The sequence below is a fragment of the Gymnoscopelus microlampas genome, assembly GCF_963454915.1.
Source record: "Gymnoscopelus microlampas genome assembly, chromosome: 16".
Classification (NCBI taxonomy): domain Eukaryota; kingdom Metazoa; phylum Chordata; class Actinopteri; order Myctophiformes; family Myctophidae; genus Gymnoscopelus; species Gymnoscopelus microlampas.
In genome coordinates, this window is record NC_139953.1 from 39,680,003 (window position 1) to 39,696,008 (window position 16,006).

General features: G+C 43.8%; 1 protein-coding gene across 1 annotated transcript; it reads left to right on the forward strand.

The window, feature by feature from the left end:
- Window positions 1-481: 481 nt before the first annotated feature.
- On the forward strand, window positions 482-5,124 carry LOC311063835 (leukocyte elastase inhibitor-like; the record flags this gene model as incomplete). Its single annotated transcript, XM_084083444.1, has 4 exons — window positions 482-569; window positions 880-968; window positions 1,185-1,327; window positions 3,951-5,124. 4 exons carry the CDS (start codon window positions 482-484, stop codon window positions 5,122-5,124), a joined length of 1,494 nt encoding a protein of 497 aa, XP_083939570.1.
- Window positions 5,125-16,006: the final 10,882 nt, after the last annotated feature.

Genomic DNA, 16,006 nt, shown 5'->3' on the forward strand with positions numbered 1-16,006 from the left:
CTTTGAGAACCAATGACATATTGTATTTGTATGGTGTAATAGTGTGCCATCTACTGTTCTTTGCATTGTGGTCTGTTGAAGGGGCAGATATCATGTTACCCTAATCACAGTAACATTGAAATCACCTGTTGGCTTTGGGCATGTCAGAACAAACACAGAGGTGAAAGGACTCGGAGCACCTTCAACATAAAGTCTCTATAAAATACGATAAATACAGTTAAAAAAAGAACAGTAACAACTCCTGAATATTCTAGAATGTGTTTTAGAGGATAATATTAAAAATCACTGAAGGTCAAACCCCCTAGAGTTTCTCTTAGAGGTACAATGTTACCATCATTTGATAGTCAATGAACTGTAGCCTCGCCTCATTACTTAAAAGTGAATATCTCTCTATGATTGCATACACTGACCACAGAGTAATTTCCTGTGTTCTGGTGAATTTTGGGAGTTTGATACCAAATCCAGGAGAAATCAGGGAATAATGACAATCCAGGAGTCCAGAAGGAGATGTGGTCGAATCCAAGAATCCAGGAAACACCTGCAGTATCCAGGAGGGGTGGCAGCCCTGGGTACGTCACTGATTATTGTGTTTGTCAGTATAAGTTATTGTGATTGCTGTGTGTGTGTGTGTGTGTGTGTGTGTGTGTGTGTGTGTGTGTGTGTGTGTGTGTGTGTGTGTGTGTGTGTGTGATCATGCAACATGTGAACGTGGACATTTCATAATATGGACAAATTCATGGCCATGGCTGCCAACGATGATATTTAATTTAATTAATTGTGGTTAAAAGTATGTCACTTCATTTACAGTTTTTCATGGTGTCTTGCACTGGGTAAAAATAACACTTTTAAAACTTGGATTAGATGTAATTGTCTGTATAGGTATTGCCAGACTCATAGAGATAGTTTTGACACGCTTTGATCTCGCTGCCAGGCCGCTATGGCTGGCTGTCTGTGTGCTAGAGAACCCAGTACCCCACCTGTCTGTGTGCTAGAGAACCCAGTACCCCACCTGTCTGTGTGCTAGAGAACCCAGTACCCCACCTGTCTGTGTGCTAGAGAACCCAGTACCCCACCTGTCTGTGTGCTAGAGAACCCAGTACCCCACCTGTCTGTGTGCTAGAGAACCCAGTACCCCACCTGTCTGTGTGCTAGAGAACCCAGTACCCCACCTGTCTGTGTGCTAGAGAACCCAGTACCCCACCTGTCTGTGTGCTAGAGAACCCAGTACCCCACCTGCCTGTGTGCTAGAGAACCCAGTACCCCACCTGCCTGTGTGCTGGAGAACCCTGTACCCCACCTGTCTGTCTGTGTGCACCTGGATCCTCCGGTATGCAGTGACAAGTCATTACTCACTCTCTCACTTGAAATGTTGAAATGTCTCACACACTCTCTTCTCCAGGCTAGCGTTTTAGTTGACCAGCCACAGCCCACATTGTAGTTATTAAATGTCAGCTGGTTATGGTATGAATACTGATTGAACACTGTCGTGGAATTCTGGATCGATCAGCAATTGATAAGGCACATAGGAGTCGAGACAATACTCTAGGTGGAGGTGGTTATGCTTCATGTACATGATATCATGGTCAGAAGTACATTAACACTCATGTCAGTGGTACGGTAGTTCTGCCTCGAGCACAAGGCAGAGATCATAGTTATACTGTAGCTGCCTGAAGGACAAACTGAACCATAACAAGTTAGGCTGTACCAAAACAATAGTTATTAGGCCTAGTGGAGACATTTAGGCTCTTACAAGCTGTCAAATATCCTAACGTATTGTAGAAGTATTATAAGTGATGGTAGGCCTATAATATAAAGGTTAGCTATAGCAGCCATATAACTTCTTCCTCAACATCCAGCTCCAAACACACTAACCTTCTTGTTTTTAATAGGGTTACACAGTGATATATCCTCCCTGGCTCTTAACTCATTCACTGCCAGATTTATTCCTGGCTGTGTTTGCCCACTGCCAGCATTTTTTTTTTTTTTAAACCTTTCAACATTTCACTTGTTTAATTTATTTCCTGATTGAGTTCTCTATCCTGATTGGATAACTGAAACTGAAACGAAAATACATTTTCTGTTTTATAAAGAGCTGGAGAGACAAGGAGACTCCTTTTACTGAACAAACATTCTATAGCACTGAGTACTATCAGAATATAGAGCTATTTAACACTTATTTTAACCAAAGAAAATCACTTACCCTACCTTTAATGTAAATTGTTGAAGTTTTTTATACCTACAGCATAGGTTATGTTATTACTGTGAGTTGATTGGCTGTTAAGCAGCACAGTTCAGGTGAAATACCGTCTAAAAAGGATAGTTATATATCTTGAAGTTTAATCAAAAGCCTGTCATCCGGTAGATAACTGGATAGCGTGTCAAGTTAATTGCAACACCCCAGGTTTGAGTCTGGTTAACACTTGCGTGTCAGTGTCCATCTCTATCCTCATATTACTGTCTGTACACTCTACCATCTAAATAAAGCAACAACAAAAACGGCCTAAAGTAATCCAAACTCACATGAGAAAAGGAGAAGAGATAAAGAGGCTATTAAGTGGACAAACAGTGGAGTGGGACCATGGGATCATGCATCCATGTGGTCGCCATGGGAAACAGTCGAGGTGGGAGCTGTGCTGACTGAGCTGATTCTATTTGTGATGAAGGAGAGAGATGAAAGATCCTGGTCGGCAGATACTCAGTAGACATGTCATCTGAAAGAGTCACTACACAGTGGAGAGAGAGGGAGAGAGAGAGAGGGAGACTGGACAACAGCAAAAATGAGACACAAAGAAAAAGAGACTGGAGGATGGCAAGAATGAAAGACAGAGAGACTGGAGGATAACACAATGAGAGAGTAGCAAGAATGAGAGAAAGAACAGAGGAACAATACAAACTGAGTGGCGAGCGACTCCCAACATCAGATGTGGATGTTGAGAGATGATGATATTTTGTACACTTAATACTATGACACCGGACTTCACTTAATGATGACTACAGCTTAAAAGGCTTTTTAGGTGGGGACTGTTTGTGATCCATGTCTTGCCATCAGATGTAGGGCCTTAACAGTGGATTTATAATGGCCAGAAACAGTATTATGTGCAGCTTCATATTTTATGTAATGTGTTTAAACATGTAGTGAGACATGTAGTGAGATGTAGTGAGACATATACTGTAGTGTTTGTTTACAGCCACTGTGTTCCACTGTGTTTGTTTACATCCACTGTGTTTGTTTACATCCACTGTGTTTGTTTACATCTACTCGGATATGTGCGGCTGCAGCGGTTCACTGTTCCCCTGCCACCACCAGTGATCGTCATGTGACGCATGAAAAACTGATTGTAGGTCACCCTATAGGTCAGTCTGATGTCATAGAACTCCATTTTTGGCACCTCCATGCAAGGCTGACACAGAACGACATTGTGACGACGCCAGTGCCAAGGCAGCTCAGCTTAAAAACGGACCATGCAGCGTTATCGAGAGCAATATCGACCAACCTTGGCCTGAAATGCTTCTAAGTGCAACGATTATAGTCGATATTGAAGGACAAATCTGTCAAGCACTATTCCTTTTGGCAACCACACCTAGATTGTAAGGTCAAGTTACTGTATATTTTTGGTAACGTTCTTGTTGGTCAACACTACAGGCACCCATCCAGTTCCCAGTCAACCCGTTTTATGTAGTTTTACAAACATGAGGTTATATTATAAAGTTTTAATATTTTTACTTTGTGGGAGTACCATTTGGATTTTAGATAAGAGCTGTAACATTAGGAAATGGGTAACGATATTGATCACAATGCTACTGACCCCCTTGTCAGCGGGGTATAAAGTTTTAATATTTTTACTCTGTGGGGGTACCATTTCAGCGGGGTATAAAGTTTTAATATTTTTACTCTGTGGGGGTACCATTTGGATATTGGTTAAGAGTAATTTTGGGATATTTATCACAAGGGGGCGTTGGTTCAAAGTCAGACCAACCCCCTTGACAGCGGCCTGCAACAGGTTCTCCCTGGCTCTGTTCAAACAGCTGACAGAAAACGACTACTCTGGCAACGTGTTCTACTGTCCTATCAGCATATCCTCTGCTCTGGCCATGGTGTTTCTGGGGGCCGGTGGAAACACGGCCGCACAGATGTCAGACGTCCTGCATTTCCTTAAGGTCAAGGATGACGTTCACACATACTTCTCCGAGCTCATGCGTGACCTGAACAAGCCCGGGAAGTCCTACGGCCTCAGCCTGGCCAACCGCCTGTACGGGGAGCAGTCCTACCAGTTTGTCAAGGAGTTCTTAAGTGCCACCAGGAAACACTACGACGCACAGCTGGAGTCTGTGGACTTTGTGAACGACGCAGAAGGAGCCAGGCTGAACATAAACGGCTGGGTGGAGAAACAGACACAAGATAAGATCAAGGACCTGCTTGCCTGGGGAGTGGTGGATAGCAGTACCAGACTGGTGTTGGCCAATGCCGTCTACTTCAGAAACAAGTGGGACAAGTCGTTCCATAAGGGCAGCACCACGGAAGATCAGTTCAGACTCGGCAAGACCGAAAGCAAGCCGGTGAAAATGATGTACCAGGAATCTAGGTTTCCCCTCGCCTTCATCGCTGAGGTCAGATGTCGGCTCCTGGAGCTGCCCTACACGGGGAAAGACCTCAGCATGCTCATTTTCCTGCCCGTCGAGATAGAGGACGATACGACGGGCCTGGAGAAGGTCGAGAAGGAGCTAACCTATGAGAAGTTTGTGGACTGGACCAATTCAGGCACGATGGCTCAGACACGGGTTCTGGTGGGCCTGCCTCGTTTCAAGATAGAGGAGACGATTGACATGGAAAAGGTCTTGATCAAGATGGGCATGGTGGACGCCTTTGACGAAGACCGGAGCGACTTCTCCGGCATGTCCCCGGCCAACGACCTGGTGCTTTCCAAGGTGGTGCACAAGGCTTTCGTGGAGGTTGTCGAGCAGGGCACAGAGGCAGCAGCCGCCACTGCCGCCATTGCTGCCGTCCGTTCCGCCGATGCCAAGATCCCTCCTATCTTCATCGCCGACCACCCCTTCCTCTTCTTCATCCGTCACAACTCCACCATGAGCATCCTCTTTGCAGGCAGATACTGCTCCCCTCCTTGAGCTGGGTAGTATTTCAGCTTAAAGCCTGTAAAGAACGGGGAAGGAATTAATGTGGATAAGGCTTAATACAACATAGACAGCATACATACCAGCGGTGTAAAGTAACTAAGTACATTTACTCAAGTACTGTACTTAAGTACAATTTTGAGGTACTTTTACTTTATTGGAGTATTTCCAATTGTCTATACTTTTACTTCTACTCCACTACATCTCAGAGGCAAATGTTGTACTTTTACTCCACTGCAATTATTTGAAAACTTTAGTTACTAGTTACTTTGCAGATATAAATTATCACATTATAAAACATACATTAACCACTTTAGCTATGTTTTATAATTTGAAAATAGCCGTTCTGCAATCTCACAACGCGTTGTGAGCTTGTATATCAAACATTTTAGTACTTTTACTTTTGGTACTTGTGGCTCTGCTAGAAGCTAATCCCTTATGAGAGGGTCTGTGTGTGTCCAAAGCTAATCTTGCAAATCACTGGACCGAGCAGCACCAAAGTTGGTCTGCATGCTGCCATTGGCAATAAGTACCCCACTCTTTTCACTTGACATCATAGATGACGTCTATGACAATTCAAAGACGACTGATGTCATAGATGACTGATGTCACATGACGTTCCACGTCCACATTAGACCACACCGTTTCTATGTGGATCCCGAGATCCACATACAGTAATATCCTAGTTTTTATTGTTAGACATGATTTGACTTGATGTGGTCTGCCATTTGGTCCAGAAATGGACCTGTTCTATTTTTTTTTACTTGTTGACAGTGGTGGAAAGTAACTAAGTGCATGTACTCAAGTACTGTACTTGAGTACAATTTTTAGGTATTTTTTACGTACTGGAATATTTCCAATTTTCCTTCTCTACATGTTTTACTTCTCTACATCTCAGAGGCAAATATTGTACTTTTACTCCACTACAATTATTTGAAAACTAGTAACTAGTTACTTTGTAGATTTGTATTATTATTTCAAAACATGCACTAACCGCTTTAGCCATATACCTCGGCTATTTGAAAATAGACGATATACAAGCTCAGAAGATTTACATATTATTGAACTTGTGAAATGGGACATTCTGCATAATGAGTACTTTTACTTTTGGTACTTTAAGTATGTTTTGATGCCAATACTTTTGTACTTTTACTCAAGACATTTTTAAATACCGGACTTTTACTTTTACTGAGTATTTCTAGATTGTGGTATTGTTACTTTTACTTAAGTAATCTATCTTTAAGATCAATCAGGTTCCAGCTACATCATTACATGTTAAACAGGGATGAGCCAGGACCTGTAGCAACTCCACCAGCAATTCCCTCTGATGCCCATAGTGCAGTGTTTCCCAAACATAGGTCTGCAGTCCAATTTGAGGACCCATTTTTATGACACGGCAATTAACAGTAGTTTACAGCGAGACTGGTATCAATTCTGTGGTGTTGAACTTCCTACTGGTTTTGATGGAAAGAGTGAACTTTCTTCATCAGTTGAACAGAACATGAAGAGCGTCTCTCCTGTGTGACTGTGCCCCCTAGTGGACTGGTTTCGTTCCTGCACAGATAATCATCCATATAAAACTAGGGGTGGAATCCGAAACCGGATCTAACATCAAGGAACCGTTTCTGGAACCCGTTTTATTCCACTGTAATAGCTTGGTATGTGGACTTCACGTCTGCTACACAATTACAATGCTGGTGTGTCTCTAACGTTTTAATTTCAAGGACCACCATAACTCTGAGGGTGTGCAAATGGAACCAAACGGACCCTTATTTTTTCTTCAAAACACAGTTTTCGCTTCTATTTACAGATTGTGCCCAAAACTCTTAGAAATGTGTACACATTATATCTGGATAAATATGTATCATTCACAATTCTTTATATTGCATTCTGATTGGCTATGATTGGCCTCCAGAGTTTGAAAGTGAAAAGCCTGATTCCCTAATCCCTCATCCCTCTACACGTCTGGTCCGGAATTGGCTCCAACTTTGGTGTCAGACGATAGAGGCATGCGCAGTAGCGTTTTAAATTGCGGAGGTCTTGCAGTACCAGATTTGTCCGCCATGCAGGCTTCAACAATCCTCCGAGGTTCTGGGGTCTTGGTCCCAGAACAACCCATGGTTGGGAAAACACTGCTTTAACCACTTAAACCCCATATGGTTGAGCGGAGTCCCTCAGGGCTCTATGCTAGTGTTTTTCAGTTTTCTGTTATTGTGGGGAAAGCATTCGCTGAAAATAGCCGATCGGCAAGCTCACAACGCGTCACAAGTCTCCATGGGGTGACTAATCGATAGGAAAAAAAGTCTTTTTGGGGGTGAACTATCCCTTTTAAAAGTAAATGCGGCAGTCAACATAACAAGGCCTATTATAGCCTATATCAAAGATAGATTAGACACAGTGGTACAGCGAGGGGGTAGCGACACACACAGCTGCACAGAACTTGATAAAATAAGCAACACAAGGTCAGATCAATACCAGGATATAATGAAATCGAATTATACATCAATTGTTCCATATTGTTAAAAGGACATTAGAAATATAATAAAATCCCTAGTGGGGTGTACGTGTGTGGAACCCGGGGCCTCAGACCCCAGAACAACAGGAAAGAGCCATCAGCTCCTTTGTTAGAGAGGGCATGTGAATTAACAGGAGAGTGCTGTGTGACAATGTAGAGGGGAACGGAGCAATTTATTCTCCTGATCTTCTCTCAATACAGGAATTGCCTGCTGTGTGCTCTATAAAAGCTCATACAATTTTGTACACATCATGTATTGCACACACACACACACACACACACACACACACACACACACACACACACACACACACACACACACACACACACACACACACACACACACACACACACACACAGCAGACACTCATGCATGCAAGTGAGCACACAAAGATTCACACATAATTCATGCACATAAGCTCTCACTTTCACGCCCCCCCCCAACACACACACACACACACACACACACACACACACACACACACACACACACACACACACACACACACACACACACACACACACACACACACACACGAGGGATGGGGTGAATTATTTAAAAACTACTCCTGTTGATAACAAGTCGGTAAAACACACTGGAACAGTTCTTTCCCATTGCTCCAGTTTGTCGTAGCACTTGCCCCCTTGACGACCTTGAAGGTTAAAATGTAATTTAGATACTAAGCATGTTATGTAGACAGATACGATACCAGGTTCATTTGTTGATCTGGCATCCTATAGTGTGTATAGTTTCAATTTACAGATCATGTTTTTGACATTATACTGTTTAGACCAGTGGTTTTCAACCTTTTTCAGGTCAAGGACCATTATTTACTGGGCATTTGAGCCAAGGACCACCATTTGATGAGATTTAGACTCTCAGACCCATAACGTATAAGAATATTTTGTTGTTGTTGGATAAGATCAAAATAACAATTCTTCTACATTCTCTGATTGTGTAGACTTCTTGTAAATTAAGTTACGTTAAGATGTTAAACAATTATTTAACTCTTGAGAGCGTAAAATGAAACCAAATGGACCCGTAAGGGTCCATTTGGTTTCATTTTACGCCCTCAAGAGTTAAAGATCTATAAGGGTCCATTTGGTTACCACCTCTCCATCATTTAGCTGGGGACCACCTGGAACCCCCTCAAGGACCACTGGTGGTCCCCGGACCACTGGTTGAAAACCACTGGTTTAGACTGATGATAGGTTCTTGGTTTACCTATGATCCTAGATTAATATTTCTATATGCATTTCATGTATTACCTCGTGTTAAATTGTCACTTCACTGTCATCTGGGTACGCCACCCCCCCCCCACCCCTGGGGGTTCCGACCCACAGGTTGAGAACCACTGTCGTAGACAGTCAGACACCCAAACCAAACACACGGCTATGAAATTAGCCATGGATCCTCCTCTCACGCCTTTAATTGAAAAGGTCGGCTTGCAAAGCGCCGCCGCACCGACACCCCATAATGCATTTTAATCGGTCTAAATTCATCTCAATGAATCTCACTCTCGTCCCTCACTTAAAAAGCTAGAGACGCGTCCGACTGGAGGCTCCAAAGCAACTCTGCTATGATTGCTCTGCCAAGGGTCTTCTTACCTGGCCATTAGCACTGAAACATAGAGAATGAGTTTAGAGTAGACAGCGTTTTAATAATAAACATGGCTCTGTACCCCTAGCCCCCCTAACTGCGAGGGGGGGGTCGCCCAAGTGGGATTCAATTATTGTTAATGGAAGTTTGGCACACCGCCTTAAAATGCACATTGCTTTGTGCATTTTACAATGCTGGATAAAAAGGAAATGTCTGGCAAAGGATTCACACACAAAATGCTTACACAATGTCATCCAAACAATTGATTGATAAAGCATATAAATCTATCTAATGTAAAAACCATTACAAAAATGCCATGCTACACTGTGTTGTCCAATGTAAAAACCCTTAAAAAACTGCCATGCTACACTGTATTGTACAATGTAAAAACCCTTAAAAAACTGCCATGCTACACTGTATTGTCCAATGTAAAACCCCTTAAAAAACTGCCATGCTACACTGTGTTGTCCTATGTAAAAACCCTTAGAGAAAATGCCATGCCAGGCTCTGCTAGTGGAATCTCTATATTAGAGCATGTAATCTATTCTCACACAGCTGTGTCAAGTAGCCATTCATTCTCATTAGGTCTAATTAGTGGCCAGCAATATTTGCCTTCCACTAATAGCTCTGTCGTCTGTAATGGGATGTAGTCATTATACAGATAGATGGACTGATAAAAATACATATATAAACGTTTTGTTACCATCGCACTCCGACTCCTCTGGTGCGATATCCTCTTAGACCAGTGGTTCTCAACCTGTGGGTCCCAACAAGATTTTTCTTTTGGGGGTGCAGATGACAGTGAAGTGACACCTTAAGGACCTTTTTAATACCTAGAAGAAAAACCATTACTGCGTCAAAAGTATTCTAAAAATCACACCCAGTGTGAAGAGAGTGGTGCCTTTGAAAGTGTAACTGGTTGCATCCTTGTGTTGCAATCAGCAACAATATGTTGTCACGTGACACGTGACAACATATTGTCAAGTGTCACGTCAAGCTTGACCAGTCAGCCGTGCTCATACGTACGGACGGACATACGGACACACGGACAAAGTCAAATGTAGGAGTGGTTGGCACCACTCAAAAACTGGTCAAACATTGGCCAAATTGTCAAATAATATAAGAAAGAGGCAACAATTGTGAAAATAGCTGATCAGAACGCCTCGCTTTGTGAGGCGTTCTGATCAGGCGTTGGCACATTGAATGGCCATGGGGTCTATTTGCAGAATTGCCCCTGCATGTCGTCCAGTTTCCCCAGCAGTCCCCAGCAGCCCTCATAGCATAAGTATAACACTACTTACGCTATTTGTTGCAGTCATGAATCTGTTATTATTTGTCATCATTCATTACCCACCATTACCCACGCATCCAATGCCTTGGTTTTCCCACATGAGCCGCCGTCGGCTATTTTTGGGGCGTGACACCGTCGTGCGGCGAAGAATTACATTCGGCTTTACTAGACGCTCCCTGGTCACGTGGCTCACCAGTGAACCAATAACAATTTGAGTAAATCCGGACCATCAAAAAATGCTGTTTAAAGCAATGGAATAAAGTTGTATGTATTCTCTATTAAACAAAGCTAGTAAAGATGAATTCACGTGTATATTAGAGTAGCTATATTATAACTTAATTCTCTGCACAACATTAAACCTTTGTGGTCCATTTTCAACATTATTTGGCAACAAAGACGCTTTGCACCGCCTGGTGGAGAATAATCGTAACTAAGCAATGGTGTTACTACTGAAGCGTTGTACAAACACACTCACATGACAGCAACAGGTTCACATCACAACACTAATGGACATGGACTTGTATTTTATATTGTTGGAAAGCCTGATTAGTCACCTTTACAAAAAGGTACAACTTGTAAATACTGTGCATTCGTGGAATGAGCAACACAGCTAACCGTGTGTGGGTAGCACCCCCAACAAATTCGCCAAAATCCACTTCTCTTGGTATTCACCCTTGTTTTGAGCTTCAGGTGCTGGTGGGTGTGTGCCAGTCAAAACTAAACAATAAAAGCCTGGAGATCGAGGCTAGTGTGTGACTGGCACCTCAGCATGGGTCCTGCAACTTTGATGAGTTTGTGTTGTGCTCCAAGCATCAACATGCCACGTTTGTCCATTCAGCATAAGGCCCGTGCAATAGGGCAAATGTTTTGGGGGCGCTACACACACGGTTAGCTGTGTTGCGCATTCCACGAATGCACGATCCTTACAAGTTGTACCTCGTTGTGAAGGTGACTAATATAAAATACTATGCCAATTTTGTTATTATTGAAGGGGAGAAATAATCAACTGAAATAAAGTTTACAAACTTTCTTTTAGGAGTTAAGTATATATAATAATAGTATATAGATAATTGGTCCTCACTAATGCTCGCTCATTATAAAATGGCAGTATTTTTGTCTACTCACTCTGTGGCTCACTGGTGGTCTGCGTGCATGCTAACTTTCTAGGAAGAGACAGGCTGTAGTTGGCTTGACGGAAATGGTTCCATCTTTTAATGAGCATTAGTGAGGACCAATTATATGAAGGTTGAAAATGGGTGAAGTGCTCCTTTAACATTATACATTAGCTTGGTAGCTAATGTTAGCTCGCCTGTACATTGAATATTTGTGACACGTGATATGGGAAACATTTATGACTGTCAGCATGACTGGACCATGAAAACTAAAAGACAGACATCATAAACCGAGGCAGGAATTTGTCCATGGCGGCAGCCAATCAACACGACGGTGGGTGTGCTGTTGTACCAATTTGGGCATTGACGTCACTAGGTACGTGCATAGGCTATTGAGCTCTCTATATAAGAACGAGTGTGTTATGTCCTCATCATCAGTTAATATTCAAATTTTAGGTCTTAATAATACTAATAAAATACTAATAATAATTAATTAATACTAATAATAGATTAGATATAAGCATACAAGAGTGAGATTCTTCGGTTTCGGATCATGTATAGCATGATATGTGACAATGAAACACAGAAGAAAGATCACAGACCGGCCAGCCACGCAAAAAGGTTGTTTAGATACCGTGTGCAGAGTTTTAAAACAGTCTACGGGCAGAGTCTTGACCACCAGGGGGGACAGCATTCACCCTCCATCTTCGGAGATGAGTCTTTGAGGGGGAGGAGTGACGAACTGAGCGAGGAGCAGATCTTAGCTAGCCAGACAGAAGCGGTTGGACAGCGGCCATTGTTTGAGACTCTGACCGAGGAGCAGCTGAACTCGGTTCGCCAGACTGCAGCCGGTGGACAACAGCCGTTGGTCAAGAATGAGAGTCCGAGAGATAGGGTTGACATGTTCTCCGCAATTCGGCGGTACCCAGGGGCAGTCGGACAGTACTCAACAGGAGTTGGACAGTACCCAGGAGCAGTCACACAGTACCCAGCAGGAGTTGGACAGTACCCAGGAGCAGTCACACAGTACCCAGCAGGAGTTGGACAGTACCCACGAGCAGTCACACAGTACCCAGGAGCAGTCGGACAGTACCCAGCAGGAGTCGGACGTTACTCAGGAGCACTTGGGCGGTATCCCGGTACAGGCGCTCAGAACCCATACTTCAACAACGAGACTCCGAAGAGTATGGACAAGGACCAGCTCGGGGAGGAACTGGTCGCACCCCAGCAGACAGCCGCAGAGATTAACCGAGTGGTCTTGCCAAAGCCCAAACTGGAGCTGCCTGAGCTGATTGCAGAAAAGGAGACTTTGTCTCAGGAGCTAACGGAAGCTCGCCAGGCGGCAGAGCAGATTAACCAGATCATCTTGAAGAACCACCAACTGAAAGCGGAGAAACAGGAGATGCAAGTCATGAGGGATACGCTGACCACCACAATGACCACGTTCACTGAAATTAAACAGACACTCATCTTAAACCATGAGGACTTAGAAAGAAAATGTAAGGAAGTAGGCACCGATACCAAGGAAGAGAAAGAGAATCTCCACCAGCACATAGTTGCCATCCAGAATATGTTAAACACCATAGTTACGGAGCAAAAGCTCAGCATGGAAGATTTCCAGGATCACTTCAGGGAGCTGATAAATGAGTTCCAGTACATCAAGGACGATATGGAAGTGAACGACAAGTTTATAAAGGCGAAACAGGAACAGTCTAGAGAATATCAGGCGTTGGTGCAGAGGTTTAACACTTTAATGCAGAAAGTCAAAGACATGGAGGAAAAACTGAATACTATAATGGCCAAATTCCAACAAGTCCAACTCTCCCTTCTCTCCAACCAAAAGTCTTTGGCGGACACTACAGAGGAGAAAATCAGATTGGAGCGTGAACTGGACAGCATGAAGAAAGATTGGGTCGCCCAGGAGCGACTTTGGGGAGTTGAGAAGAACACCATGGATAAGAACTTCAGCAACGAGATGGCTGTGAGAGACAACACTTGGATGAGGGAGAGAGACGAACTGTATGCAGGAAAAAAGGTGATCAGCGAAAATCTTTCCACAGCGCAGATTTGGGGCGACGAGTTGGACTGCGAGCTGACCGCCACAAGGACCGAAATGCAGGTACAGCGAAAGACGCTCCTGGAAAGAAAAATTTCTTTGGAGACATCTACAGCCGAGAATACGAGGCTGAAGAACAACTTATTCAAAAAGGACGAGATAATAGTCAGGTTGACAAAAGACACAAACGCAAAAGATACCGAATTCAATGAGCTTAAGATGGAGGAGAAAGCACTGAACGACAGGCTGGACTTTCTGTTGAACAGGAAGAAGCAGAGGTTTCAATTGAAGGTACTTATCAAGAAGCATCTTGTAAGAAATGTCGCACGTCTCATCGAGACGGACTTGGGCTTGGACAAAGCCACAGTGGCGCCAGCGCCTGTTTAATTAAAGGACACTGTGTCCCCCCACTATTCAGTCCAGCAAAAAAAATAAAAAAATAAAATGATAATAAAAATAAAATAAAATCAGTCTAGTCCCCCGCACCTCGCGACCACCGCGAGCGCGAGGTGGGGGACCCAGGCTGGGTGGGTCCCCCCACCGCCTTCCTTCTACCTTCCTTATTCCTAAATAAAGTGCTTATTTTTGTTACTTTAAATGATATGTGTCATGGAAATGGAGTTCATCAAATTTTCATTAGAGCAACCTTGATTTTCCCTTAAATAAAAGACAAAATTACCTCTGACATCTACACTTCATGGAGTACACTTTTTGAACCGAATTAACCAAAATAACCGGCGGCGTCGGAGAAAACTCCGGAGAGGAAGGTACCGAGGCAGACGCGCTGGGATCCTGGTACGGGCGAGGAACCGTGCGGGTAGGCTCCCATTGCCATCGATACTCCTCGCCAACGTCAACTCGCTGGACAACAAGATGACGAAACTACGTGCGCGGATGCGGTTTCAGGGAGAGACAAGGAACACTGGAATTGTTTGTCTCTCTGAGACGTGGCTGGACGCTGAGGTCCCCAGTCAGCGATAGAGCTCCCTAGCTACTCACACTTCCAGGTGGACAGGACTAAACGGCTGACAGGTAAGGAAAAAGGGGGAGGAGTCTGTGTCTACGTCATGGACTCCTGGTGTTCTGATGCACAGATCATTGGCTCCCTCTGCTGTCCAGACGTGGAATATATAATGATCCAACTCAGACCATTCTGGCTTCCCAGGGAGTTCAGTGCTGTTGTCTTTATTGGTGTCTATATACATCCAAGGGCCAGTATAGACACAGCACTGAGCGAGCTGCACAAAGCCATCAGTGAAAAAGAGACTGCTCAGCCAGAATGTGTTTTTGTGGTGGCCGGAGACTTTAATAAGCAGGTCTCTGAACTGTCCATACCCCTCCAGTGAGACACAGAGTGAGTAGACGGAAATGGTTCCATCGTATAATGAGCATCAGTTAGGACCAATTGTATGAAGGTTGAAAATGTGCTCCTTTAACATTATACATTAGCTTGGTAGCTAATGTTAGCTCGCCTGTACATTGAATATTTGTGACACGTGATATGGGAAACATGTATGTATATATGTGGACCATACAAACTAAAAGACAGACATCATAAACCGAGGCGGCAGCCAATCAACACGACGGTGGGTGTGCTGTGCTGTTGTACCAATTTGGGCATTTACGTCACTAGGTACGTGCATAAGCTATTGAGCTCTCTATATAAGAGTGTGTTATGTTCTCATTGTCAGTTAATATTCCAATTTTAGGTCTTAATAATAATAATAATAAAATAACAATAATTATAGAATAGATATAAGCATACAAGAGTGAACTTCTTCGGTTTCGGATCATGTATAGCATGATATGTGACAATGAAACACAGAAGAAAGATCACAGACCGGCCAGGCACGCAAAAAGGTTGTTTAGATACCGTGTGCAGAGTTTTAAAACAGTCTACGGGCAGAGTCTCGACCACCAGGGGGGACAGCATTCACCCTCCATCTTCAGAGATGAGTCTTTGAGGGAGAGGAGTGACGAACTGAGCGAGGAGCAGATCTTAGCCGGCCAGACAGAAGAGAGAGAGAGGGTTGACATGTTCTCCGCAATTCGGCGGTACCCAGGGGCAGTCGGACAGTACTCAGCAGGAGTTGGTCGGTACTCAACAGGAGTTGGACAGTACTCAACAGGAGTTGGACAGTACCCAGGAGCAGTCACACAGTACCCAGCAGGAGTTGGACAGTACCCAGGAGCAGTCACACAGTACCCAGCAGGAGTTGGACAGTACCCAGGAGCAGTCACACAGTACCCAGCAGGAGTTGGACAGTACCCAGGAGCAGTCACACAGTACCCAGCAGGAGTT